This window comes from Salmo trutta, chromosome 18, assembly GCF_901001165.1.
Source record: "Salmo trutta chromosome 18, fSalTru1.1, whole genome shotgun sequence".
NCBI classification, from domain to species: domain Eukaryota; kingdom Metazoa; phylum Chordata; class Actinopteri; order Salmoniformes; family Salmonidae; genus Salmo; species Salmo trutta.
The window spans coordinates 36,377,283-36,404,092 of record NC_042974.1 but is presented as its reverse complement, the minus strand read 5'-3'; the positions used below and the strand labels follow the sequence as shown (position 1 = coordinate 36,404,092).

At 41.1% G+C, this 26,810-nt stretch overlaps 3 protein-coding genes across 3 annotated transcripts in view; 2 read left to right on the top strand and 1 right to left on the bottom strand.

Moving 5' to 3' along the window:
* Positions 1-100: 100 nt before the first annotated feature.
* Positions 101-10,410, bottom strand: eef1akmt2 (EEF1A lysine methyltransferase 2). The gene is made up of 6 exons (XM_029698486.1): positions 10,003-10,410; positions 9,727-9,792; positions 9,409-9,523; positions 8,659-8,766; positions 1,250-1,466; positions 101-585 (listed from the first exon to the last, which is right to left on the bottom strand). The coding sequence occupies exons 1-6, from the start codon at positions 10,104-10,106 to the stop codon at positions 488-490; spliced, it is 708 nt and encodes a 235-aa protein (XP_029554346.1). The 5' UTR covers positions 10,107-10,410; the 3' UTR covers positions 101-487.
* Positions 10,411-10,803: 393 nt separating this feature from the next.
* Positions 10,804-18,495, top strand: LOC115153245 (BRISC complex subunit Abraxas 2). The gene is made up of 9 exons (XM_029698485.1): positions 10,804-10,913; positions 11,792-11,882; positions 12,434-12,470; positions 12,826-12,892; positions 13,025-13,215; positions 14,171-14,290; positions 14,387-14,471; positions 16,305-16,422; positions 16,643-18,495. Exons 1-9 carry the CDS (start codon positions 10,842-10,844, stop codon positions 17,203-17,205), a joined length of 1,344 nt encoding a protein of 447 aa, XP_029554345.1. The 5' UTR covers positions 10,804-10,841; the 3' UTR covers positions 17,206-18,495.
* Positions 18,496-22,344: 3,849 nt separating this feature from the next.
* The window catches only part of LOC115153244 (ubiquitin thioesterase Zranb1), a 34,980-nt gene continuing 30,514 nt past the window's right edge, over positions 22,345-26,810 (top strand). The window contains exon 1 of the mRNA XM_029698484.1: positions 22,345-22,995. The gene's annotated coding sequence lies outside the window, so the exon portion shown is untranslated. The remainder of the gene's footprint in view (positions 22,996-26,810) is intronic.

Here is a 26,810-nt window from a genome sequence, read left to right as displayed (position 1 = left end):
ATTATTCAATTTCTGTTAGTCACATGTCAGTGGAACTTGTTCAGTTTATGTCTCAGTTGTTGAGTCTTGCTATGTTCACACATGTTAAGTTTGCTGAAAATAACAGTGAGAGGACATTTATTTTTTTGCTGAGTTTACCTCCTAAGCTTTGAAAGAACATCAGGGTATAGTGATATGGTAATGCCAGAAAGAGTGAACAGTTACATAATAAAAGGTGAAGGAATGTTACATTGCAGGTTGGATTCTCATTGCAGAATGTAGATGTCAGATGTCTGGGGTCTAATACAATGTGGAGAAAAGGGAAGGAAAGTGGAAGAATGTCAATGTGCAAGACAAATAACATTTATTTGGGGGAATACTGATTGTTGGTGTGATCCTTTCTCAAAAACATTTCACAAAAAGGAACTTTTTAATTGAGGAATAAATGATTGTGGAAAAAGTCCATAAAAACAACATTTCAGAATGCTGTTCTGCTTGAGAGCAAAAGTCAGTGTCGTCGTTTGAAGATTATTGCGGTCACACTGTTGCCAGTCTTGCCACCAAACTGGAAGCGGGGTGTTGGTAGCTCTTTCACAAAATCAAACCCTGCAAGTCAAAGACAATACGTTTATGAGCAGCAAGCATAGAGTTAATACCTTGCTGTGTTAGCATTGCTTTTCAAGCTGTGAAACTCCCTCAAAACCCTTGCACTAGACTATGGTTTTGTGTGGGTTTTTAAGCAACTATCATTCACCATCTGTGGTGCATCTTCAAAGCCAGTAGAGAGAAGCTGTCATTTTGACAGATGATGTTCACATGGCCTTGGTCCCAAAAGCATCTCCCCAGCTCTTACTCATGCTGAAGGGTGACAGCAAATGGAAGATTGCTTAAATACTGGCTAAACAAGGCTGCTTTTGTTATAACCTGACATTTGGCCAGAGAGCTGTCTTGGTTGTGGCATTATATCAACATTTTAATAATAGGCCAGACACTGAAATGAACCACCCAAACAAAGATTTTACAAGCTTAAAACTGCCCTACTCCCTGCTGATAATACTTAACTTGCTATTGAGCATTCAAAATGATCATCATAACAGCATAAAAGATGCCATAAACAATCAAGGTTACTAATGAAAACTGACTTTGCATTCAGGAAACAAACAGATATTTAGGTTATCATTATGTTCACTGTGGGATGGAGGCGTCCTGAAAAGTGTAATCCAATGGTGCACTCATAACATTCCAGGAGTGTCTCGGATGGTTCACTCACCTTGGCTGAACATCTGTAGTAGCTGTTCCTTTGTCCAGTTGCAGGAAGTGATGATGAATAGCCCCTCCTCCTTCAATGCCCCTCTCAGGGATTGGATGTAACATGCTTTGCCGTCCTCAGTGTTCTCTGGGTTCAGGCTTATGGCGTCAAATGTGCCCTTGTCGATGCATACGTCAAAGCCGCTCAACTCTCCAGAGCATCTCAAGAAGTCCACCTCCTAGTATGATGCAAAAGGCACAGTGAGTGAGTTGATATCAGTATATGCTTGAATCATATTTACATTTATATACAATAGCCTGGTACTCCAGATGTGTTGAGCTACATTATGGCTGTATGAGAGAGCCTATACACCAAGTCTATGATTTCTCAAACTCTTTGGCATTAAACTGATAGTGCATTTAGAAAGTATTCATACCCCGTGACTTCAACATTTTGTTGTGTTACAGCCTGAATTCAAAATGGATGAAAGATTTTTATTCATCACACACACACACACACACACACACACACAAAATGACAAAGTGAAAACATATTTCATACATTTGCCAATTTATAGAAAATTTAATACAGAAATCTCTCATTTACATAAGTATTGACAACCCTAAGTCAATACATGTTAGAATCACATTGGGCAGCCATTACAGCTGTGAGTCTTTCTGGGTAAGTATCTAAGAGCTTTCACACCTGGATTGTACAATATTTGCACATTATTCTTTTAAAATTCAAGCTCTGTCAAGTTGGTCGTTGATCACTGCTAGACAGCCATTCAGGAACATTCAATGTCCACTTGGTAAGCAATTCCAGTGTATATTTGGCATTGTGTTTTGTCCTGCTGAATTTGTCTCCCAGTGTCTGTTGGAAAGGAGACTAAACCAGGTTTCCTCTAGGATTTTGCCTGTGCTCTATTCCCTAGTTCTTGCCGATGACAAACATACACATAATATGATGCAGCCCCCAACATTATTGAAAATATGAAGAGTGGTACTCAGTGATGTGTTGGATTTGCCCCAAACATAAGGGTCTGCTTCCAAGACAAAGTTAATTTCTTTGCCACATTTTTTGCAGTTTTACTTTAGTGCCTTATTTACAGGCTTCCTTCTTTTTGCTCTGTCATTTAGGTTAGTATTGTGGAGTAACTACAATGTTGTTTATCCGTCTTCAGTTCTCCTATCACAACCATTAAACTCTAACTCTTTTAAAGTCACCATTGGCGGTTTCCTTCCTCTCTGGCAAATGAGTTATGAAGGACACCAGTATCTTTGTAGTGACTGGGTGTATTGAAACACCAAACTATAATTAATAACTTCACCATGCTCAAAGGGATATTCAATGTCTGCTTTCTTATCTACCAATAGGTGCCCTTCTTTGCAAGGCATTGGAAAAACCTCCCTGGTCTTCAAGGTTGAATCTGTGTTTGAAATCCACTGCTCGACTGAGGGACCTTACAGATAATTGTATGTGTGGGATACAGAGATGAGGTAGTCATTAATAAATCATGTTAAAACTATTATTGCACACAGTTTGAGTCCATGTAACATATTATTTCACCTGTTAAGCAAATTATACTCCTGAACTTATTTAGGCTTGCTATAACAAAGTGGTTGAATACTTATTGACAAGACATTTCAGCATTTCATTTTTTATTAATTTTAAAAATGTCTAAAAACATCATTCCACTTTCATATTATGGGGTATTGTGTGTAGGCCAGTGACACTAAATCTCAATTTAATCAATTTTAAATTCAGGCTGTAACACAACAAAATGTGGAAAAAGTCCAGGGATATGAATACTCTCTGAAGGCACTGCATATAAAGGACTTTCAGCATCAATCTTTGGCTTCAATATCTGTTGAACATGAGTAACCATGTGACAGAGGCTAATATCTGTGAAAAGATAGAGCACTTTCACCCCTGTGGTCAAACCTGACCACTGCTGAGGACCTACCACCAATGAAAGACCTCTTATCCTTATAGGTCATGGAACACTAGACCGAGCCAATCAGCCACACACTCACCACCACCTAAGGGTCACATCATTGGCATTTTATGAGGGGGTTAGCAGTGATTCAATGTTGAGAGAAATCTGTATGCCCATTGGAATGACTCCGTTCGTTTTGGACGGATGCAGCCATAAACCTCAGTGATGTGATTTAGGCCAGAGGTGGGAGGGCAAGGCTTAAAACAGTGGAAAAACACACATCCAAATGGTGACAGAGGTGGGATTGTCCCAGGCAGACACTAACTAGATGGTACGCTACAGGCTAGTCACTCACACACACACGCACTTTGTCTTTTACTGCTCTGGGGGACCATGATGGACCATGATGTTAACATACCATCTGATATACACACCCACCGCTACCCATGCAGGAATGCTGCCAGACTCGGGTCAATATTGACTTCAACAGCAAGCACCCTGACCAAGTACAGTATACAGTACACAGCTCCAGAGCAATGATCCCTCTAGCCCACAGAGAGAAGCATGAGATAGAAAGTTGAGTCAAGCTCAATCCCTTTACTGTGGCAATTGTGATCGACCCAACGCAATGTCAGCCACTTTCAATACAAACACCAAAACAAAAATAACTATGCAAGACTTATTAGTATGCAAAACTAACTACGCAATAGATTTTGTTGTAGGCAGAACGCATCGGAGTGGGATTCAATTGCATTGACACGCTCTACACAGACCCGAGCGGCATAACCAATCAGAGCTGCAGTAGGTTTATATGCAAATAAGTCATTGCCATATATGGATCTGTGCCATTTACTTTGAACTGGACTGTTTACAGCAATACACTAAGTAGTCAACAGCCAGATGGTAGCATAATTTGTCTGATTCTACATAATAATGTTATGGGAATAATAATGCATTATATTTTGTAAAGTGGTTTCTTGCATCAAACAACATTTTTAATCACCTCCTTGCCCTGCATGTGTTTTTAAAGTCTTATGGAACGTAGGCCTACATCGAACACCACACATTGGCTGCTACTGTAGGCTGAATAGGGCGGCAGGTAGGCTAGTGGTTAGAGCGTTAGACTAGTAACTGAAAGGATGCAAGATCGAATCCCCGAGCTGACAAGGTAAAAAAAATGTCATTCTGCCCCTGAAAAAGGCAGTTAACCCACTGTCATTGAAAATAAGAATTTGTTCTTAACTGACTTGCCTAGCTAAATAAAAGGTGAAATAAAAAAAAGAAATGATAAAACAGCTATTTCCATGTTAAATTTTATGGGATGTATATTCTCCAATGTTTTTGATGTTAGGCCACTCTGGTAGGCCAACATTATGTTCAAATAACCACAGTAGCCTACTTAGCCACTTAAAACTAATTTAAAGCGGGTACAGCCTCAGTGTTCACAGTAAACAAGCGCTGGAAGTTGATCAGAATATTCAACGTTCAAGTTTGCTATCAGCAGAACAGAAATTAGCTCAGTGGCAAAAATGGGAACATTGCTCCACAGGAAGGTGTACAGTAAGATATTATACTATGCATGTGTGTGTATGGGGGAGGAAACCTCACTCATCCCTAGGTACGGTATCGTATGGCTGAGCAGCATTTAAAATCTGTTTTTCTTGCACATGTGTTCCTGCAGATGTGTTAAATCCCATCAGTTCTCCCAGGCACAAGGTGGCTGAATCCAAAGCCAGGCGGAGTCCCATTACTTTTAACACCCCCCTGCTACCCCTCCACCATGCAAGGTAAACACAGGAGAGTTTCCCCTTATGGCAGCAGCCCTAGGCTAGGGGATACGGTGCGCATTTCATGCAGAGCTAAGCATCAATGGCTGGGTTTGTCCGTGGCCTGGGGTCCATCCAAGAGACCCTCAGTCCTAAACATAATATTACTGGGATGGAGTAAGAGGATGTTGATAAATGTTGGAAATTTACATTTTTATATTCCAGTCCTGTACGTGGCATTATACCATTACAGTATGCTTAAATCATTAAAAAAATTCAACAATAAGGTTTTTTATTTATGAAATGGTCATTCTGACAGACATGTATGTCACATATACAGTTGAAGTCAGAAGTTAACATAAACCTTAGCCAAATACATTTAAACTACATTAATCCTAGTAAAAATTCCCTGTCTTTGGTCAGTTAGGATCACCACTTTATTTTAAGAATGTGAAATGTCAGAATAATAGTAGAGAGAATGATTTATTTCAGCTTTTATTTCTTACATTCCCAGTGGGTCAGAAGTTTACATACACTCAATTAGTATTTGGTAGCATTGCCATTAAATTGTTTAACTTGGGTCAAACATTTCCGGTAGCCTTCCACAAGCTTCCCACAATAAGTTGGGTGAATTTTGGCCCATTCCTCCTGACAGAGCTGGTGTAACTGAGTCAGGTTTGTAGGACCCTTGCTCGCACACGCTTTTTCAGTTCTGCCCACAAATTTTCTATAGGGTTGAGGTCAGGGCTTTGTGATAGCCACTCAAATACCTTGACTTTGTTGTCCTTAAGCCCTTTTGCCACAACTTTGGAAGTATGCTTGGGGTCATTGTTCATTTGGAAGACCCATTTGCGACCAAGCTATAACTTCCTGACTGTGGTCTTGAGATGTTGCTTCAATATATCCACATAATTTTCCTCTCTAATGATGCCATCTATTTTGTGAAGTGCACCAGTCCTTCCTGCCTCAAAGCACCCCCACGACATGATGCTGCCAACCCCGTGCTTCACGGTTGGGATGGTGTTCTTCGGCTTGCAAGCATCCCCCTTTTTCCTACAAACATAACAATGGTCATTATGGCCAAACAGTTTCTTTTTTGTTTCATCAGAGCAGAGGACATTTCTCCAAAAAGTACGATCTTTGTCCCCATGTGCAGTTGCAAACCGTAGTCTGGCTTTTTTTAATGGCAGTTTTGGAGTAGTGGTTTCTTCCTTGCTGAGCGGCCTTTCAGGTTATGTCGATATAGGACTTGTTTTACTGTGGATATAGATCATTTTGTACCTGTTTCCTCCAGCATCTTCACAAGGTCCTTGCTGTTGTTCTGGGATTGATTTGCACTTTTCGCACCAAAGTACATTCATCTTTAGGAGACAGAACGCGTCTCCTCCCTGAGCGATATGACGGCTGCGGGATCCCATGGTGTTTATACTTGTGTACTATTGTTTGTACAGATGAACGTAGTACCTTCAGGCATTTGGAAATTGCTCCCACGGATGAACCAGACTTTTGATTTTCCCATGATGTCAAGCAAAGAATCACTGAGTTTGAAGGCAAGCCTTGAAATACATCCACAGGTACACCTCCAATTGACTCAAATGATGTCAATTAGCCTATCAGAAGCTTCTAAAGCCATGACATCATTTTATGTAATTTTCCAAGCTGTTTAAAGGCACAGTCAACTTAGTGTATGTAAACTTCTGACCCACTGAAATTGTGATACAGTGAATGATAAGTGAAATAATCACTTAGTGAAATAATCTGTCTGTAAACAACTGTTGGAAAAATGACTTGTGTCATGCACAAAGTAGATGTCCTAACCGACTTGCCAAAACTATAGTTTGTTAAAACCTGTTGGGGCTAGGGGGCAGTATTTGCACGGCCGGATAAAAAACGTACCCGATTTAATCTGGTTACTACTCCTGCCCAGTCACTAGAATATGCATATAATTGTTTGGTTTGGATAGAAAACACCCTAAAGTTTCTAAAACTGTTTGAATGGTGTCTGTGAGTATAACAGAACTCATTTGGCAGGCCAAAACCTGAGAAGATTCCAAACAGGAAGCGCTCTCTCTGACCATTTTATGGCCTTATTGATCATCTCTAACAAAAACAGGGGATCTCTGGCATGACGTGACATTTTCTAACGCTCCCATAGGCTCTCAGAAGGCGCCAGAAAGCTGAATCGTGGATTTGCAGCCCATGGCTGAAAAACAGTAGCGCATTTTGATAGTGGTCGATCTGAGGACAATGGGACGGGGCGCGCGTGCCCGAGTCGACTCCATGTTTACTTTCTCTCTCTTTGAACGAAAACCACCACTCCCGGTCGGAATATTATCGCTTTTTTACGAGAAAAATGGCATAAAAATTGATTTTAAACAGCGGTTGACATGCTTCGATGTACAGTAATGGAATATTTAGAATTTTTTTGTCACGAAACACATCGGGCGCGTGACCCTTATTTACCCTTCGGATAGTGTCTTGAACGCACGAACAAAACGCCGCTATTTGGATATAACTATGGATTATTTGGGACCAAACCAACATTTGTTATTGAAGTAGAAGTCCTGGGAGTGCATTCTGACGAAGAACACCAAAGGTAATCAAATTTTTCTAATAGTAAATCGGAGTTTGGTGAGTACCACACTTGGTTGGTGTCAAAATAGCTAGCCTGTGATGGCTGGGCTATCTACTTAGAATATTGCAAAATGTGCTTTCACCGAAAAGCTATTTTAAAATCGGACATAGCGAGTGCATAAAGGAGTTCTGTATCTATAATTCTTCAAATAATTGATATGTTTTTTGTGAACGTTTATCGTGAGTAATTTAGTAAATTCACCGGAAGTGTTCGGTGGGATGTCCTAAGATTGTCATCTGATGAAGATCATCAAAGGTTAGTGCTGCATTTAGCTGTGGTTTGGGTTTATGTGACATTATATGCTAGCTTGAAAAATGGGTGTCTGATTATTTCTGGCTGGGTACTCTGCTGACATAATCTAATGTTTTGCTTTTGTTGTAAAGCCTTTTTGAAATCGGACAGTGTGGTTAGATTAACGAGAGTCTTGTCTTTAAAATGCTGTAAAATAGTCATGTTTGAGAAATTGAAGTAATAGCATTTCTAAGGTATTTGAATAACGCGCCACGGGATTCCACTGGCTGTTGAGTAGGTGGGACGCAAGCGTCCCACCTAGCCCATAGAGGTTAATAACAAGAAATGTGTGGAGTGGTTGAAAAACAAGTTTTAAAGACACCAACCTTAGTGTATGTAAACTTCTGACTTCAACTGTATGCAGTGCACCACACCTATTTTTCTTCCAAAGCATTAGCGACCAATATAATGTTATTCATTTATTAAAATATGACTGTATAATGAATAGGTATGAGGTTTAGACATACTGTATGGAGGTGCGTGTTGGTGTCTGTGCATAGATCTCACAATCAAATAGTGCCACCAACTGTTCAGTATACCATCTGCTGTAACCATGTGTTCCATGCACATAACAATTGCTGCTATACACATGACCAAAACACTGGCTATTTGTTGTTATTGCAAAAGAGAAATAGGTACTCTCCCTTATCACTTGTGTATTAACAAAAACCGCTCAACTCCATTACTGTGCACTGCAATTACAAAGCTGCTAATGTACTGTGCAACAGCAGATACTATGCTGTTACTGTAGCGATTATAATTTCTACACACACACACACGCACAGCAGTTAGGGCTTACCTTGACTTCCACATTAGAAAAGTATTCTCTCTGCAGTACACTTCTTGCAAGTTTAACAGAGGCAGCAGAATAATCTATTCCTGTGAGATTTGTGTATCCACTTTTGGCCTAGAGAAGAAAAACAATCAGAATGCATAAAGAACATGAATAGTCATACAAAGGCAAAAATTATTGACATAGGTGAAGAAAGTATTTAATCTAATGTTGTCCTACACTGAGTGTACAAAACATTCCTAATATTGAGTTGCACCCCCTTTTAACCTCAGAACAGCCTCAATTTGTCAGGGCATGGACTCTACAAGGTGTCGAACGCATTCCACAGGGATACTGGCCCATGCTGTCTCCAATGCTTCCCACAGTTGTGTCAAGTTGGCTGGAGGTCTTTTGGGTGGAGGACCATTCTTGATACACGGGGCAACTGTTGAGCGTGAAAAACCCAGCAGAGTTGTAGTTCTTGACACACTCACCCTCTGAATGGCACACATACACAATCCATGTCTCAATTGTCTCAAGGCTTAAAGGTGTTTCTTTAACCTTTATCTCCCCTTTATCTACACTGATTGAAGTGAATTTAACAAGTGACATCAATAAGGGACCATAGATGTCACCTGGATTCACCTGGTCAGTCTGTCATGGAAAGAGCAGGTGCTCTTAATGTTTTGTACATTCAGTATATGCTACAGGTGTAGGCCTAATAGGCATTTTTACAGCATAGTAATTCCACACCTTTCCATTTTTTTCAAAGCCTACCAGTTCTACTAAGAGGACACCATTCCCTGTGCCAATATCAAGTATAGCAGCGTCTTCTGGGATTTCCTCTTTCTCCATCCACCGCAGCACACGGTCCATACTCTCTTCTCCAAACCTTGGGGAAATAGATATGGGGCAAAGTGCAGAACAACGTGTCGTTGGTTGCTGTAAATTGTAGGTGGTTCACTGGGGCAAAGTGTTACAGGCAAATTAACATTCCACCCATAGACATTAACTCCACCTCCCCAATCCATTGCAATTCAAAGTTGATATAGGGCTGCACAGATCCATGTACACTACAACCAGAATTATCTTTACCATATCTCACCGACGTCCCCAATGTCTTTAAACGTCTGCAATTCCCTCTGGTACGCATCATCCCAGCTAAAAAAATAAATGAAAATAATGTAACATCGCAAGGAACAGAAAGATACAAAGTTTCTATAAATAGTGGCGTAAAACAGCTCGTGTGGCGTTGTGCCTTAATGATTTTTGGACCGTATGGGAATCACTAATATATACAAAAAATACAAACGTAACATTAGCAAATATGCTGGGCAAGGAGAACAGTGATGTGTCATTTGGAACACTCACTATTCTTTCGTTCCGAGCTTCGAGGGTGTAAAATCATCTTTGACCAAGCCCTCATTGATTTTTGAGGTCTTTGGACAGCCACGCGTGCATTCAATGGATTCCATACCAGATAGATATCTAGCTTCTTGCTGTATAAACCAAAGTAGCTAACGTTAGCTAGCAAAGTAGCAAACGCGGACAGGAAGCAATCATCAAAACGTGTTCCTCTACTTTCATGTGCACATATTCTGTATGTTTTAAATACGAGGAATGCTGTAGCTAGTTAGGCAACGTAAATTAAGCGATATACGTAATCGTTTATAATAATGCACAGACATCTACGTTTCCCATTATGTTTATGACGCCCAGAGGAGCGAGCGTGAACCAAAGAGTTGTATAAGTAACTCAAGATAGACCATAGTAGGCAGAACAAGCAAGGATGTGGGCAGAGCCAAGTACGAGCTAGCGAGATCCTATTGACGTGTTCTAGCACGTATTTAGATTTTTCCGATTGGGAACGCCTACTCTGTGAAGTGCACGTGTGCACTGACTCAATTCGCTCTTGCAGTCCTTCTAAACCATGCCATTTAAAGGGTAAAGTCTACAAAACTTAGTCCACTATTCGTAACACATTTTAGTTTTTGAAACAAACTGTATGGAGATCAAATCGATGAGAAAATTAGCAGAATGACGGCCAAAATCCATCTCGCTTCATTTTCTCCTACTACCAGCCACTGGCTTTCCTCTCATCACCATATTTGGTGGTGAGTGGAAACGCCAACCGGATGCCTCATATTTATACATCCGGTGAAACATCTAGGGGGGTGCTATCATTGAGTTATAGATGGGATGTTTCCATCATGGCGGCATCCATTTCGGGATATACTTTTAGTTCTGTGTGTTATCACAGCGCTAACAGCAACTCTGATCATGTAAGTACAGGAAACATTTTTAATGAATTGGGAGAGAGTGCATACATTTGTTCAGTTACAACTTGGGTGTATATTTGGATGTTATTGTCTGAAATTAAGTCAGTGGATTTCCCAGTGTCATCTTCCTGTTGCTAGCTAGCTGCAAACTAAGCGCAATCACTTACATAGCGAGACATTTGCTAGCTAACGTTAGTAAGCTAGGCTGCGATGCTATCTATGTCAACCCAACTGACTTCCGCGGTGTCGACTGTATATGTATAGGTTTGACAATGCAACATTGATGTAACTATAACTAGTTGGTTGATTTAACGATATTTGCAAAATGTCAATTGCATCACCTCCTGCACACCAAGCACTAAAAATGAACTAGTTAAGATTCTGGTCATGTCATCGTCAGACAGGTAGAGCAAGCTAGCTGTCTAGATTGTTTCCGCGTTATATACTGTAGCCGGTTATGCTAGCCAGTTAGCCTGTCATGTTATGATCTAGCTAACTAATGTTAACTGTCCAAAAATGTAGCTCCATATTTATTGCTATGTAATTGTTTGTTGTATTGTTTTTGTCAAGTAATTTATTCTAGCACTGTTACCACATAGTTAGCAAGCTAGCTAGTTGGACAACTAGGAAGTGAATTTATCAAATAAATCAGCATGCATTCAAGTCACACAAGTTTTTGTTTACCATTAGAACACTGGATTGACACCTGTCAGCAAACTGAGTTGTGTGTCGATGCTGCCTAATGTTTTACCTGACATTTGACACATGATTTGTTTTGACAATGTGTAGTGAGAGCTTAAGTGTCAGGCCTCAGTGCTGTTTGAGTGTTTATTATTATCTAGGCCTATTTTATAATTATAAACAACTTTTTGATCCTACAGGAGGGATTCCTTTTAGGAGAAGTTAGGCATGAGGAAACTGTCAGCATCAGTGATACACAGATCAGCAATTCTGAACTACTCCAAGTAGTAGGTAAGGCCTTGGGTAGCCAACTCAAAGAAACCAACCTATTTGTTTCCAGGCTTGTCTTGGTGGATTATATGCTCCATGCTACATTGGAATTCTGTCAAACTGGACTGGCAGGTTTCAGATCAAAAGGAGTGTCTTTAGTTTTTTCTGTTTATAGTGGAAGACCTTTACTGCAGCTGTTCAATATGTTATGTAGCTAGTAATGTATTTTGTATGCAATATTACTGTAGGCTGACTAAAGTCTTACAATTTGTAGTCATCTCAAAATTTATTTTATATATATATATATAATTTTTTAATAACATTTTAGTCATTTAGCAGACACTCTTATCCAGAACAACTTACAGTATTGAATCCATATTTAGCGTCTGCTAAATGACTAAAATGTAATGTAAATGTAATATTTATTCATACTGGTCCCCCTTGGGAGTCAAACCCACAACCCTGGAGTTGCAAGCACCATGCTCTACCAATTGAGCTACACAGGATGACATTAGACTAACACTATATGATGGAGTTTAATAACCATACATGCATGTTCTTTTTTTAAACAGAAGTCCACAATCATGAACCTTGTGCACAGCTATTTAGGTAAGATATTATATTATTTAAAATTAGATGGAATTTGTTGTCCTTAATGACATTTTGTGACATAACAAAAAGTAAAATGTTTTTTCCAAATGACTGCTTGGTTTATGTGCAAGTTATGGGCTTGAATATAATTAGACTAGTGATAAATTATTTATCCAATCTCAGATTAAGCTTTGTCTTGATCATGCCATTGTGCACATTGTAGGTTAAATGCTGCACAGTACTTTCATTCAACAAATGAGGGATGTAATTGTCAGTGAACAGTAGGTGGCCCCACCCCACCATGAGTGTTGAGTAACAAATGCAGAGCTACTGTGAGGAAATTGACTTTTTGTCTGTATCTTTCCCCCACCAGCTTTTATGATTATGCTGGACAAGTCAATGAAGAGAGTCTTAACAGAATTCTTAAAGACAGGCGGAAAGTGAGTATTTATTGTGGGTCTATTTGTATGAACATTTAGTGGTATTATTGGCCAGTAGTATCTAGCTAAAACACTGGCTGTGCATCTTTTAAATGACCGTCTTGTACTTGACCCCCCCCCCCCCCCCCGTAGAATGTCATCGGCTGGTACAGGTTCAGGAGGAACACGCAGCAGCAGATGTCGTTCAGGGAACAGATCATCCATAAGCAGCTGACCCAGCTCCTGGGCGTGCCTGACCTAGTCTTCCTCCTCTTTAGCTTCATCTCCACAGCCAACAACTCCACACACGCCCTGGAATATGTGCTGTTCAGACCCAATCGCAGGTAGGACTACCTACACATAGCTATATGCACGCAGTACCAAACAGCATGCACAAACAGGCTGGTGCATATGTTGGCAATGCTGAACAATCCACGCACCTTTAAAGGGATTCTTAGGGATTTTGGCAATGGAGCCCTTTATAATCCACATATTCAAACTGTACATTAAGTTAGCTGTTGAACCACCCTCCTCTGTGATTATTCCCAGGCTGTTTCTCACCCTGTGCTTGCAGGTCAGTGTATGTGAGAGTTGGATAAAAGCATAAATATCCAGTGGCACAGATTCCACAGAGGCGGCGAACAGTAGTGGCCTCTTCTTTGAGACAAAATGGTTGCTAGTTGTGGAGGCTCCTCAGGTGCATAGGCATAATGTATTTTATTCCTTTATTTATTTGTCAGGCACAATGTACAGCATGCCATTGCACCTTTTCTGCCCAGGGACAATTTGTCTGTTGTCCCTGGGCAGAAAACGAATATATTAAATCAGCTTAAATGTCCTACAGTATCGGACATCTTAAGAGTCAGAATGTCTTAACGTCCACATGACTGCTTACCTTATAGAATGACCGTTCAGATGCATCATACATAGATTAAACAACTATGTAAGGTCTAGCCATTCTATATCTGGGGTCAGATGGACAGCACAGCACAGTAGGGATTCAAGGCTTGTGTGTTGGAATCAAGCTGGGGACTTAAATGCTACTCTGTCTGGCTCAGAGTGGGTTGGTGGAGGCCTGGCGGGATTGTGTGTGGGTGAAACTGGACATTAGCAGATTATTATGTCTTCTGAACTCCCAACTAGATCCATTGGATCTGGGCATCAATCAAAGCAAAGTAGTAAACTGTTGCTGCCCTACATACAAGTTACAGGGCCCCAGCCATCAATGGGTTTAAGGGTATTTTGGGCTAGGCTGCCTGTAGTGTATCATCAGACTAACTCTCTGGTTCCACCCAGCAGGTACAACCAGAGGGTGACCCTCAGCATCCCAAACCTGGGCAACACCAGCCAGCAGGAATACAAGGTCTCCTCTGTCCCCAACACCTCACTCAACTACGCCAAGGTCATCAAAGAGCATGGGTGAGTGTCTCCCACATGTAGGCACTGTCAACTTGTTTATTTTTAATTATTGAGAATCTTGTTTGATGGAAATGGGATGTGTTGTATATTTTGCAGGGCTGAATTCTTTGACAAAGACGGTGTGATGAAGGATATCAGAACAATTTTTCAAGTCTACGGTGCACTACAAGATAAAGTGGAAGTGAGTTGGCTGCCAGCAAATTTCCTATTCATACCATTCAATTGATACAAGTCACATACTATACTTGCATAAACAGCAATGTGGTGCTTTGGTTGACACCATAGCTACAGTGCCTTCAGAAAGTATTCAACCCCCCCTGAACTTTTCCACATTTTGTTGCATTACAAAGTGCGATTTTCAAATGAATGTAATTATTTTTACACAAAATACTCTGTCAAAAAATGTATGAATAATAAAACCCTAATATATCCTGATTTAGATAAGTATTCAACCCCGTGAGTCAATAGATGTTAAACACCTTTTTGCAGCAATTACAGCTGTTAGTCTAAGAGCTTTGCGCACCTGGATTATTCAATATTTATTTAAAAAAATCTTCAAGCTCTGTCAAGTTGGTTGTTGATCATTGCTAGACAGCCATTTTAAAGTTTTGCCATAGATTTTCAAGCCAATTTAAGTCAGAACTGTAACTAGGAAACTCAGGAACATTCAATGTCATCTTGGTAAGCAACTCCAGTGTATATTTGGCCTTGTTTTAGGTTGTTGTCTTGCTGAAATGTGAATTTGTCTTCCAGTGTCGGGAAGCGGACTGAACTTGGTTTTCCTCTAGGATTTTGCCTGTGCTTAGCTCTATTGCTTTTCTGCTCATCCCCAAAAAATCTCCTTAGTCTTTGCCGATGACAAGTGTACCCATAACAAGATGCAGCCAGCCACCACCATGCTTGAACATATGAAGAGTGGTGGTACTCAGTGTTGTTGGATTTGCCCGAACTTCATGCTTTGTATTGAGGACAAAAGGTTGATTTTCTTTGGCACATTCTTTGCAGTATCCATTTAGTGCCTTCTTGCAAACATGATGCATGTTTTGGAATATCTTTATTCAAATCCAACAACATTTTATTTGTCACGTGCTTCGTAAACAACTGGTGTAGAATAACAGTGAAATGCTTACTTATGAATCCTTTTAACAATATATTTTTTAAAATAGTGACACGAGTAATAAGTACACAATTTAATAAAAATATAGAGTAAAAATAACATGGCTATATACATGGAATAGCAGTACTGAGTATGCTGTACAGGCTTCCTTTGTTTTAAAATTACTAATGGCCAACAGGAGGCTGCTGAGGGGAGGATGGCTAATAATAATAGCCGGAACGGAGCCAGTGGAATGGCATCAAACACATGAACCATGAATTTGATACCATTCCGCTCCAGCCATTACCAGTGCCACCAATCTCCTGTGTATTGGCCTTATATTGAAATCCCATAGCGGTTTCCTTCCTCTCCAGCAACTGAGTTAGGAAGGATGCCTGTATCTTTGTATTGATACGCCCTCCAAAGTGTAATAAATAACTTCACTATGCTCAAAGGGATATTCGGTGTGTGCTTTTATTTTTACCAATCTACCATTGGTGCCCTTTTTTGCGAGGCATTGGAAAACCTCCCTAGTCTTTATGGTCGAACGTCTGCTTGAAATTCACAACTCGACTGAGGGGCCTTACAGAATTCTATGTCTGGCGTACATCGATGGGGTAGTTATAACAAAAATCATGTAAACCACTATTGCACACAGTGAGTCAATGCAAGTTATGTGATTTTTGAATACCTTTTTGACTCTCTTAGCTTTTCATTTTTAATTATTTTGTAAACATTTCTAAAAACAAAATTCCTTCACATTTCGGGTTATTGTGTGTAGAATAGTGACACAAAATCTAATACATATTGAATTCAGGCTGTAACAAAACAAATTCAACAGGTTGACTACTTTCTGAAGGCACATAGAAAAATAGTGATGATATGATTCTTGAATTGTTAGCTTTTTTCCTGTTTCAGTCTGTATGTGGAGAGGTTGAGCAGAGTGAACGTGTGAAAGAGAAAGTCCAGGAGGAGGTGAACAAACTCAAACAGCAAATTGTTCTCAGGAAACGAAAAACCACAGATGAAGAGAGAAGTATGTAACTTATTTGGGTTTGAATTTGGCTGCTCAAATTCATTCTCATGAAAAATGATTAATGTATCAACTATCATCTCCCTGTAACTATATGCGGGGAGGTATTTTGCAATGTGGTATTACGCAAATCAAATGTATTTCTGAAAAAGAAAATGTTTTTTTGTTGCTTATTGAACCCCTCCCCTTTTTTAATATTAGCCTATTTGTCTCTGTCATTCAGGACTCCAGGAAGCGCAGAACCCTGAGCCACGTCCCACTCCTGAGGAGAACACAGAGCCCCCGGAGACCTCCCTCCTGTCCAGAGTGGCCTTCCACACCCCATCCACCCCCGAGCGGCCAGGTCCCTCCGCAAACCCTCCTGCCTACGCAGACCTCCTCTCCTTGCAGAATGACTCACTTCTCCCCTTCTCATCCTCCCCTACCAGTGCTGCGCTCCTCCCCCGGCCCCAGGCTGTGGGCTCCCCAGGCCACCCTTCTCCCAGTCCATTAGGTCTGGGCCTCAGTGCTGGCCCCAACCCTGCTCCTAGCCCTGGTACGCCCTACCTGGGAAACGGGGACGGATCCAGCTCTGACTCCCTGGACAGACAGGCCGCAGGGCAAGAGGATGATGATGATGATGACGACGAGGAGGAAGATGATGATAATGAGGACAGCAGCGAGTACGAGAACCTTGTGAGCGAGGTGGGGCAGTTGCCCCCAGTTTCCGCCAGTGTGTTGGTGCAGGGCCGCCCAGCCGCCCTCAGTCCGGACGGCGACACCTCAGACCGTGGCTCACAGACCTAGTAGATGGGAACATGTGGGGAGGGGGGGGGCTCAATTAACTGACACGCCGGGATAGGAGGGCGTCCAAACCAATCAAAGATAGTTCTTCTATATTACAGAGGAAGTGCCAGCCCTGAAAATAAAAGGCATGCGCAGGTGGGGTATTCCGCTGTGTATATCTGTTTGTCTTAGTTTGATCTCTATTCTGGGGGGAATGTCAAGCTTCATGGGGTTTTACTTTTCTGTCTAGCATGGAAAAGCTAGTCCGTTGGAGCCTGACTCTCTTCAGTGGATGTGTTTTTGATTTAGGGACGGAGGACGTTATAATGGAATAAACGGCAACCGGTTTGTCCGACCTCTCCGTATGGATAGACCCACTCTGCTTTTCCTGGATCATGCTGCGTCACATCTGCATCACCAACTTTAAGCATCCAATTGTACCATTACCTCTTGCACTATTTTTGCTTTCTTTTAACAATTTAAGAAAAGCAAAATGTTCTGCGGCCTTCAAACCTTTTTCTTTTTTTTGTGAGACAGGCAAGATTTTTTTTCAATATTTTTGGGGGGTGATTTGCTTATTACAAAAAAGAAGAGATGGTGGTAACTGCCAAAGTAATGGAAACACTTGAGAAAGTATATTCAAAGCAGATGCTTCCACACAGGTGGGGTACCTGAGTTAAGCAATTATCATCCTATCATGCCTAAGGGCATGTATAAAAATGCTTGGCAGGCCATTATTTTGGCTACTACGGCTATGCCACCAACCACAGGGCACGAGTGGTTACTGAATGGTTTGATGAGCATGAAAACAATGTAAACCATATTCCATTGCTGTCTGTCACCAGACCTCATCCCAATTGAACACTTATGGGAAATTCTGGAGCGGTGCCTGAGACAGCATTTTTCACCACCATCCATGTCGCATCCCTCCCAAGTTCCAGACACTTGTAGAATCTATGCCAAGGTGCATTGAAGCTGTTCTGGCCCCAACGCCCTATTAAGTCACTTTATGTTGGTGTTTCCTTTATTATTGTCAGTTATGTATGTAAACTATCATTTCGTTAGCCTGCACGGTTCTAGACACTCAACTTTGAACTGTCATTAGGATTTAATTTCCTTTTAACAAGCGATGTATTTTTATGAATCATGCGGTTGCCTATTTAGATGACGAAGAATAGTTTTTATTCAAAGTTTTCCTTTGCCACTACTATAATGGGTGCTTACATTATTTTTATGACAACGTTAATGTCACTCTGTCTCATTCTTCTATAATAACACTGAAACTGTATGCGCTTTGCTGCACTTAACAAATGTAGTTGATTTCTTTTATTGTGCTTTACCAATGCACTTCAGTTGTGCTACTTGAGTAGTATGCTTTGACCACCTGAGCAGAGCTAGCTCAGCTTTTGCGTATTTGTATGGGGTCGACAGGGCGAAAACACAACTTACTGTAGCTTTACTAACCAGACAACACTGCTGCATCAGAGCTAGCAGTAGACAAGAAACTGCTTCTACATAGACCTGTCTGCTTCTTCCACCTGTTGTTCTTGCACTGCTGGTTGCCTCCATTACTGCTGACACTGACTAGAATGGCTTCTCCCTAGGAAATTCTGATGGAAAGGTTCTCCCTGTAGTGTCTAAATGTGTTACAGCCTGGGAACAAGGCAACTCCTGCCTGTCTTGTCAAAACCAATAGACCTCACACACTCAAAGCTGGTTGGGCTAAATGTGTATGGACCTTTTGATAATGTGACAAATATGACCTCAATTCATAGTCCAGTGCCTTCCATTTTGACAGTTACACTGGCTCGTAACTACACACACAATGCAAGCGACTGGAAAGAAGTTTGTTCCAATTGTGGTGAGAGGATCCTTTACCCTGCAGTGTTATCCTACGCCTTGTATATATTTTTTGTGCCCTGCTTACCCCACATCACATTTGGTTGTTTACAGTCACGTTAGTTACGCTAACGTAGCAGGCATAAAAGAAACGCCTGAAGCTAGATCCCCTACATACTAGTCTTGACTAGAAGAAAAAAACACTGTCATGGGAGGTTCTCTTCTGCACTGTTCAATCAATCCAGTAAATGTCGAGGAGGAGTTAAGAGGGAGTGTCGCCTTGTTAATGTCCAAAAGGAGAAGTTGCATCGCTTGCTCACTTTCCATTTCCCCTGAAAATTGGAACATCCGGTTGTTGGGGACTTTGCAGAGGCTACTGTCACGTTGGATGGGTACTGTTAGAAACCAACTTTGCAGTAGACTTTCTTCCTTGAACCTTCACATAATCCCAATATTGCTGTTTGAAACTGGAATTACACTGAACAAAAATATAAACGTAAAGTGTTGGTCTGATGTTTCATAATAAGCTGAAATAAAAGATCCCAGACATTTTCCATACGCACAAAAATATTATTTCTCTAAAATTGTTGGCACAAATTTGTTTAGATCCCTGTTAGTGAGCATTTCTCCTTTGCCAAGATAATCCATCCACCTGACAGGTGTGGAATATCAACAAGCTGATTAAACAGCATGATCATTACACAGGTGCACCTTGTGGGGACAATAAAAGGCCACTCTAAAATGTGCAGGTTTGTCACACAACACAATGCCAGAGATGTCTCAAGTTTTGAGGCAGCATGCAATTGGCATGCTGACTGCAGGAATGTCCACCAGAGTTGTTGCCAGAAAATTCAATGTTTAAAAGACATTGGAGACATAAGCTGCCTCCAATGTCGTTTTAGAGAACTGGCCTCACAACCGCAGACCACGCGTAACCACGCCAGCCCAAGGACCTCCACATCTGGCTTCTTCACCTGCGGGATTGTCTGAGACCAGCCACCCAGACAGCTGATGAAACTGAGGAGTATTTCTGTCTCATAAAACCCTTTTGTGGGGAAAAACTAATTCTGATTGGCTAGGCCTGGCTCCCAAGTGGGTGGGCCTATTCTCTCCCAGGCCCACCCATGGCTGCGCCCCTGCCCAGTCATGTGAAATCCATAGATTAGAGCCTAATAAATTAATTTCAATTGATTTCCTTAATTGAACTGTAACTAAGAAAAATTGTTGCATGTTGCGTTGAGTCAAGCCCAGAACGATGAGTGTGTGACACATTTAGAGATGGCCCAGTGACTTTTTAGAGATAAGCTAGTGAGTGAGGGGAGACTTGAGTGACTGTAGGGGACCTTGCACGTTCGAGGCAGACAATGACACAGCTCACTTCTCCATGGATGGTTTTAAGCACTGGAAACTGAAGGACATTTAGCATGATAATGTGCAAGGAATAGTCTGCAAATTAGCCAGAAGGGATGTAGGGAGAAGCTTTACCATGTAAAGCATTTTGTCCTTTTTACTGCCAGCCAGCTTTTCCCATGTACAGCCCATGTCTTGTGTGTCGGTCTTTCTGTCTTAAGGTCATCTAGCTTTCCTTCATCACTTAGCCATGTCAACTCATAATGTGGCGGACTGGTACTCCATTTTTATTTTATTGTTTACAAATTAATCACTGAATAACAAAGTCACAACTGATTATGACAAAATCGAGAGTGAAAGGAGTGGTTTCCACTTGATCACTGGAATAAATAATGGGAGTTAAGAACAAATAATCAATAATGTACACTGTACAGTAGATGGGAGGGGGTAGCATTCAAACAGCACTTATTTATGAGCATCTCAGTCATGATGGAAGTGGCTGGCAGGAGAGGAGGGTGAAAGTACTCTAAACAACACGGTTTGGCCCCAAGCTGAAAGCGGCCCCTGAGATCCTTCTCCCTGAAGCACAAAGTCCCATTAAATCCCTAATGTCTGAACATGTCTATCATAGGCGGGACAGTGATAGACCAAGCTCTTTTGGTCACAGTAGTTCTCTCACAGAGAATACGGTTCTTAAGTGGGGTGTAATAAAAGAGACATGCTTATTTATTTTGCAGAGTCATGTGTTCAACCTTTCTACCCACTTTTTGTTTTAGGCCTGAGTAAAGGGTCGTTCAGAAAGACCAACTGTTAAAGACCCAGTACAGTCAAAAACTAGGTTTACCTGTGTTTTATATATATTTCCACACTATTAGGTTAGGATAATACGATGAAATTGTGAAAATGATGCTAATACGCTTAAAGTGTAAGAGTTGTTTGAAAAGACAACCTGATATTTCGGCCTATTTTGGTAGGGTGGAGTTTTGGCCTTCCATTGTGACATCACCATGCAGTAAATTAGTTAATAGACCAATAAGAGAGAGTTCCAAATCTTTCCACCAATAACAGTTCATTTTCAGTTTTCCCCACCCCACTCCCAGACAGTCCTAGCAAAATATTGAGATAACAAAAAAAAACGCATTACACTTTTAACAATTCACATCTCTCACATACAAATGCGTTAATGTACACATTCATTAGTGGGACTTTTGAATTAGAGAAAACAATTGTCATTCTCTAGAGTTATTGAACATTTGTATTGTATAATTCTCCAAGATAATTATTATTATTAATTTGAGAGAAAAAGTCAAGAGATTGCATGTCTTTTTTAAGGAAATCATATGAGCAAATATAACATTTTATACATATGGCATTCCCATAAATAAAAAATCCCAGAATTCCAGAGAATTTAAATATTCCATGCGTTCCTATCGCTCTGGACAGTTCCAGAGAACCGTTAGCCAGCGTTCGAGAGCGGCAGGTAGCCCAGCGATTAGAGCGTTAGACTAGTACCCGAAAGATTGCCAGATCGAATCCCCGAGCTGACAAGGTAAACATCTGTAGTTCTTCCCCTTAACAAGGCAGTTCAGTTCCTAGGCCGTCATTGAAAATACGTTTTTTTTTTTACACTGACTTGTCTAGTTAATTTAATAAAAGCAGAGTGGTCTTCTTCTGGGACATAATTTGGGAAGTGGGTGGGACGTTCATGTAAATAAATCATTGAAATAAACAGTCGCATGAGCCATGCAGAATTTGAAAGATGTACTGTATTTATTGTTCTGCTAATTCGCCATTGTGTATGTCAATGCTTCAAATAGGTTTAAAGCAGGGTCACAGTCTGTCGTTGGTAAAATAGTCGTGAATGCTATGTTGATTGATGCTGGTCTAGAATTTACATCGAATACTTTTTTAACAACCTGCCCTTTACTGCAGACTGCTGCAGTATATATTTTTTTATCCAAAATATGACGTCATCCTAATGTCCCTTAAAGATATACAGCTGAGATACAGACGTAAACAAATGACATGACCGTGGCTTCGGGAATGGGGTGTCGTTTAATGTTCCGTGGTACATCATTTGAGCCAAGACTGCAGAAATTAATTACGGTTTCATATTATTTTGACATCAGAGACTGCTAAAATAAAGCCACAGGTATAACAAAGAGGTATACATATTTGATAAAGCTTGTTAACTATTGGCAACGAAAGACGCATAGCATAGCAAACAGGAGGAATACAAAAAAACTATCCAATCAGTTTGCCCGGTGAATCCAGGTGCTAAATCCTCCTGCTTCTCTCTGGAGTGTATTTTTTTGGGGGGTTTTCCAGTTTCCCCCCACGCCGCCATTAAAGACCGACAGAACGGCGGTTGGAAATTGGGATTAACATGATTTAAAGCCCCGGAGAGACTGCATCGGGGGGGTTGTTCTATTGCACAGGTCTCGAAGCTACGTACAAACGGAAACTTAAATATGTGTCTTTTGACCAAATGAAAGCTTGACTTCGGGACATACAGATTGGGTTTCGTTGGGAAAGCTCGAGCGATATAACGTTAATGTTGGACTGAAGCTCAAGAGCGGTTTGTTGTGGTTGCGTCTGGAAGGAGTGTAAACACAGGAAAAGGTAAAACACAGTTACATCTTTGGTTAAAACCAGCAGACGCCACTGTTAAATGTTAGCTACTTACAGTTGTCACCCCTTGTATGAGATATTGTTTAGAACGAAAGCAATAACGTTACCTTTACTGCAATCATCATAGCTGCACTGAATAGATAACGTTAGCTAGGTACTTTACTGTACTGTAGTTGGCTGGCTACACTGGATTATTTTCATATTTGCTAACGTTGGTTAGAATTTGATTTGTCAAAACAGTTTCGTAAATTGAGATTAATGGGCACAACATTGTCTGTTTAAAAATTCTTGTCTTAAACGAATGTGAATTTCGCCCTGCATATTAACAAACTTTAGTCGTCTCGCAAATCTAAATGATTAGACAGACGCTAAATTAACTAGTTACAATAGTTTGTCTTGTAGCTGTGTTTTTACCATTGTTACTTTGTAAATAGCTAACTATAATCATTTGGATTTTTATTCGACACGCCCAGCCCAATATGCAGTAGCAAAACTAGCTAATTACAGTAGTTGACTTGTTACATTGCTCAATTGAAATAAGTAGACACAATGCACAGATGCTTCTTTTCTTTTTAACCAACCAGTGAGCTACCAATCCAGGCTCTATAGATACAGACAGCGAGGCGTGGCTTCACGTGACCACATCCCGGAGTGGGTACAGCCATAGGGTACTCCTGTTGCTCTGATGTAATTAGTCCAATTTAGGTGGCCTCCTAAGCAAACTACTGACACTTTAACATTTCCATAAACGCGTTCAGCAGCATCACCTGCCGTTATTTATATACTTGGCTGTCATGATAATAATTTGCATGATACTTATTCAGCCACTAATTTACCTGACCTGCTAACACTGACAGAAAAAAAAGATGTTAAAACTGTCACATTATACTTACTTCACTGTTTGTTTAGCCCTAGCTTTTTTTTTCATCTCTATCTAGTTCGCTAGTCAGATATGTTGCGTAACTACTGCCTGCCCTTGAACGGTCTAGGTATTTAGAGAAGTGTATTCTTGTTGGATTGCTTATGTGGCCTTTCAATTTGCCAGAGACCAGCTGGGGAGACAACCCTACCAAATGGCCCAAATTAGCCAATGTTGATACCTACACCTAACTTTACTTGGTGGAATCTACAGTTTTGCATAAATATCCAAATGCGGAAGAATATTATAGCTGTTATTTGGACGATACAGCTCAGTAGTCCTAACTACAAGCGAACTAGCAAGCTGTATGCAATACATCCAGAGATGTTTGATTGGGTTCAAGTCCAGGCTCTGGCTGGGCCACTCAAGAACATTCAGAGACATGTCCCGAAGCCACCCCTGAGTTGTCTTAGCTGTGGGATTAGGATTGTTGTCCTGTTGGAAGGTGAACCGTCACAGTCTGAGGTCCTGCGCACTCTGGAGCAGGCTTTCATCAAAGATCTCTCTGTACTTTGCTCTATTCATCTTTCCCTCGATCCTCACTAGTCTCCTAGTCCCTGCCGCTGAAAAACATCCCCACAGCATGATGCTGCCATCACCATGCTTCACCGTAGGGATGGTGCCAGGTCTCCTCCTGACGTGGCTCTTTGGCATTCAGGTCAAAGAGTTCAATCTTGGTTTCATCAGACCAGTGAATCTTGTTTCTCATGGTCTCAGAGTCCTTTAGGTACCTTTTGGCAAACTCCAAGCGGGCTGTCATGTGCCTTTTTACTGAGGAGTGGCTTCCGTCTGGCTACTTTACCATAAATGCCTAATTGTTGGAGTGCTGCAGAGATGGTTGTCCTTCTGGAAGGTTCTCCCATCTCCACAGAGGAAATCTGGAGCTCTGTCAGTGACCACTGGGTTCTTGACCAAGGACCTTCTCCCCCGATTGCTTATTTTGTCCAGGCAGCCAGCTGTAGGAAGAGTCTTGGTGGTTCCAAACGTCTTCCATTTAAGAATGATTGAGGCCACTGTGTTCTTGGGGACCTTCAATGCTGCAGACATTTGTGGGTACCTTTCCCCAGATCTGTGCATTGACACTCCTGTCTCTGAGCTCTACGGACAATTCCTTCGACCTTGGTTTTTGCTCTGACATGCACTGTCAACTGTGGGACTTGATATAGACCGGTGTGTGCCTTTCCAAATCATATCCAATCAATTGAATTTACCACAGGTGGACTCCAATCAAGTTGTAGAAACATCTCAGGGATGATCAATGAAAACAGGATGCACTTGAGGTCAATTTGAGGCTCATAGCAAAGGGTCTGAATACTTATGTAAATAAGGTATTTCTGTGTATTTTTATTACATTTACTACATTTTCTAAACTGTTTTTGCTTTTGTCTTAATGAGATATTGTGTGTAGATGTAGGATTTTTATTTAATCATTTTTAGAATAAGGCAGTAATGTAACAAAATGTGGGAAAAGTCAAGGGGTCTGAAGACTTCCCGAGCGCGCTATAATATCCTGAAACCATGAGGTTCATCTAACCTGGTCCTTGGACAGTTGATCCAACTTAATTTGGTAGTCTTTTTCTCCTACTAATTATTGTCATGACAGCCAAGTATATTAATAACGACACGTGATGTTGCTGAAAATGTTTATGGAAATTTAAAAGTGTCCGCTTTTCGAGCAGGGCTAGCTAATTAGTCTGGAGTCGTCGCTTGGCCCCATAATTGTGACGTACATTCCATGTGACAGTCTCTGTTCATGCTAACATTTTTTACATTTAGAATGAAAGTGTTTTTAGGTATGATGTAGATTGTTCATTTAAGATGACTTAAAAGTATGTTAAAAATGACCAACCAAACATATCCATAATGATAAAAAAAACAGCCATTGTCAGGTTATGAGTAAAGCAGGCAATTTATTATAGGAGTAACAGGGTACCCTATGGCTGTACCCCACTTGGGGGTGTGGTCGCATTAAGCCATGCCTAGCCGTGTGTGGTCGCATTAAGCCATGCCTAGCCGTGTGTGGTCGCATTAAGCCATGCCTAGCCGTGTGTGGTCGCATTAAGCCATGCCTAGCCGTGTGTATCTATGCTTGTGGTGGTTTCAACTTTCAAATGTAAGTTACTCCTCAACCTGGATTTGCAGCCTTTTTAAATATGTTCCGAAATACATATCACAGCATTTTGTTGTAATAATAGCTAGCTGCCTGTCTGAATTTCTTGTAATAGCAAACATTTCACTAATATTCATTTTGCATGGTGTTGGTTTGTGTCAAGGAATATTTCAAACACATTGAAAAAGAACAATTCACTTTATTTGTCACATGCTTAGTAAACAACAGGTGTAGACGATCCGTGAAAATGTAACTGAGTGCAGAGTAGACTGTTTTGCACTGATCTAGGACCAACCTATCCCACCCCAATTGAGAACCTTTTAGATAGATAGATAGTTTAACCAAATAAAAACCTGACGGGCCTAGGTCAGAGCTTGGGGCAACTTCTCAACTGTATTGTTAAAGGTAGACTCAGCGACATGACGTAGGTGCGTAAAGTAAACAGCATAGTGGGTCAATTTCTGCAAAAATTAACAGCGTTGAAGCGCAGAGGGCTCTCCAGTGATTTCAGTCTACGCAAAGTAAAAAAAAAATTATACCACACAAAAGTACGAAGAACTGGCCTCCCGAGTGGCACAGCGGTCTAAGGCACTGCTTCGCACTGCTAGAGGCGTCAATACAGATCCGGGTTCGATCCCGGGCTGTGTCGTAGCCGACCGCTACCGGGAGACCCATGAGGCAGGGCACAATTGGCCCAGCATCGTCCGGGTTAGAGGAGGGTTTGGCTGGCCGGTATGTCCTTGTCCCATTGCGCTCTAGCGACTCCTGTGGCGGGCC

Coding starts and splice junctions, on each gene's coding strand:
- eef1akmt2 (XM_029698486.1), bottom strand. CDS start 10,106: ATGGAATCCATTGAATGCACGCGTGGCTGTCCAAAGACCTCAAAAATC. Junction 9,793..10,002: donor AAGCTCGGAACGAAAGAATA/GTGAGTGTTCCA, acceptor TTATTTTTTTAG/CTGGGATGATGCGTACCAGA. Junction 8,767..9,408: donor GTGTCCTCTTAGTAGAACTG/GTAGGCTTTGAA, acceptor TTTCTTCTCTAG/GCCAAAAGTGGATACACAAA.
- LOC115153245 (XM_029698485.1), top strand. CDS start 10,842: ATGGCGGCATCCATTTCGGGATATACTTTTAGTTCTGTGTGTTATCAC. Junction 12,471..12,825: donor CCTTGTGCACAGCTATTTAG/GTAAGATATTAT, acceptor TTCCCCCACCAG/CTTTTATGATTATGCTGGAC. Junction 14,472..16,304: donor CACTACAAGATAAAGTGGAA/GTGAGTTGGCTG, acceptor TTCCTGTTTCAG/TCTGTATGTGGAGAGGTTGA.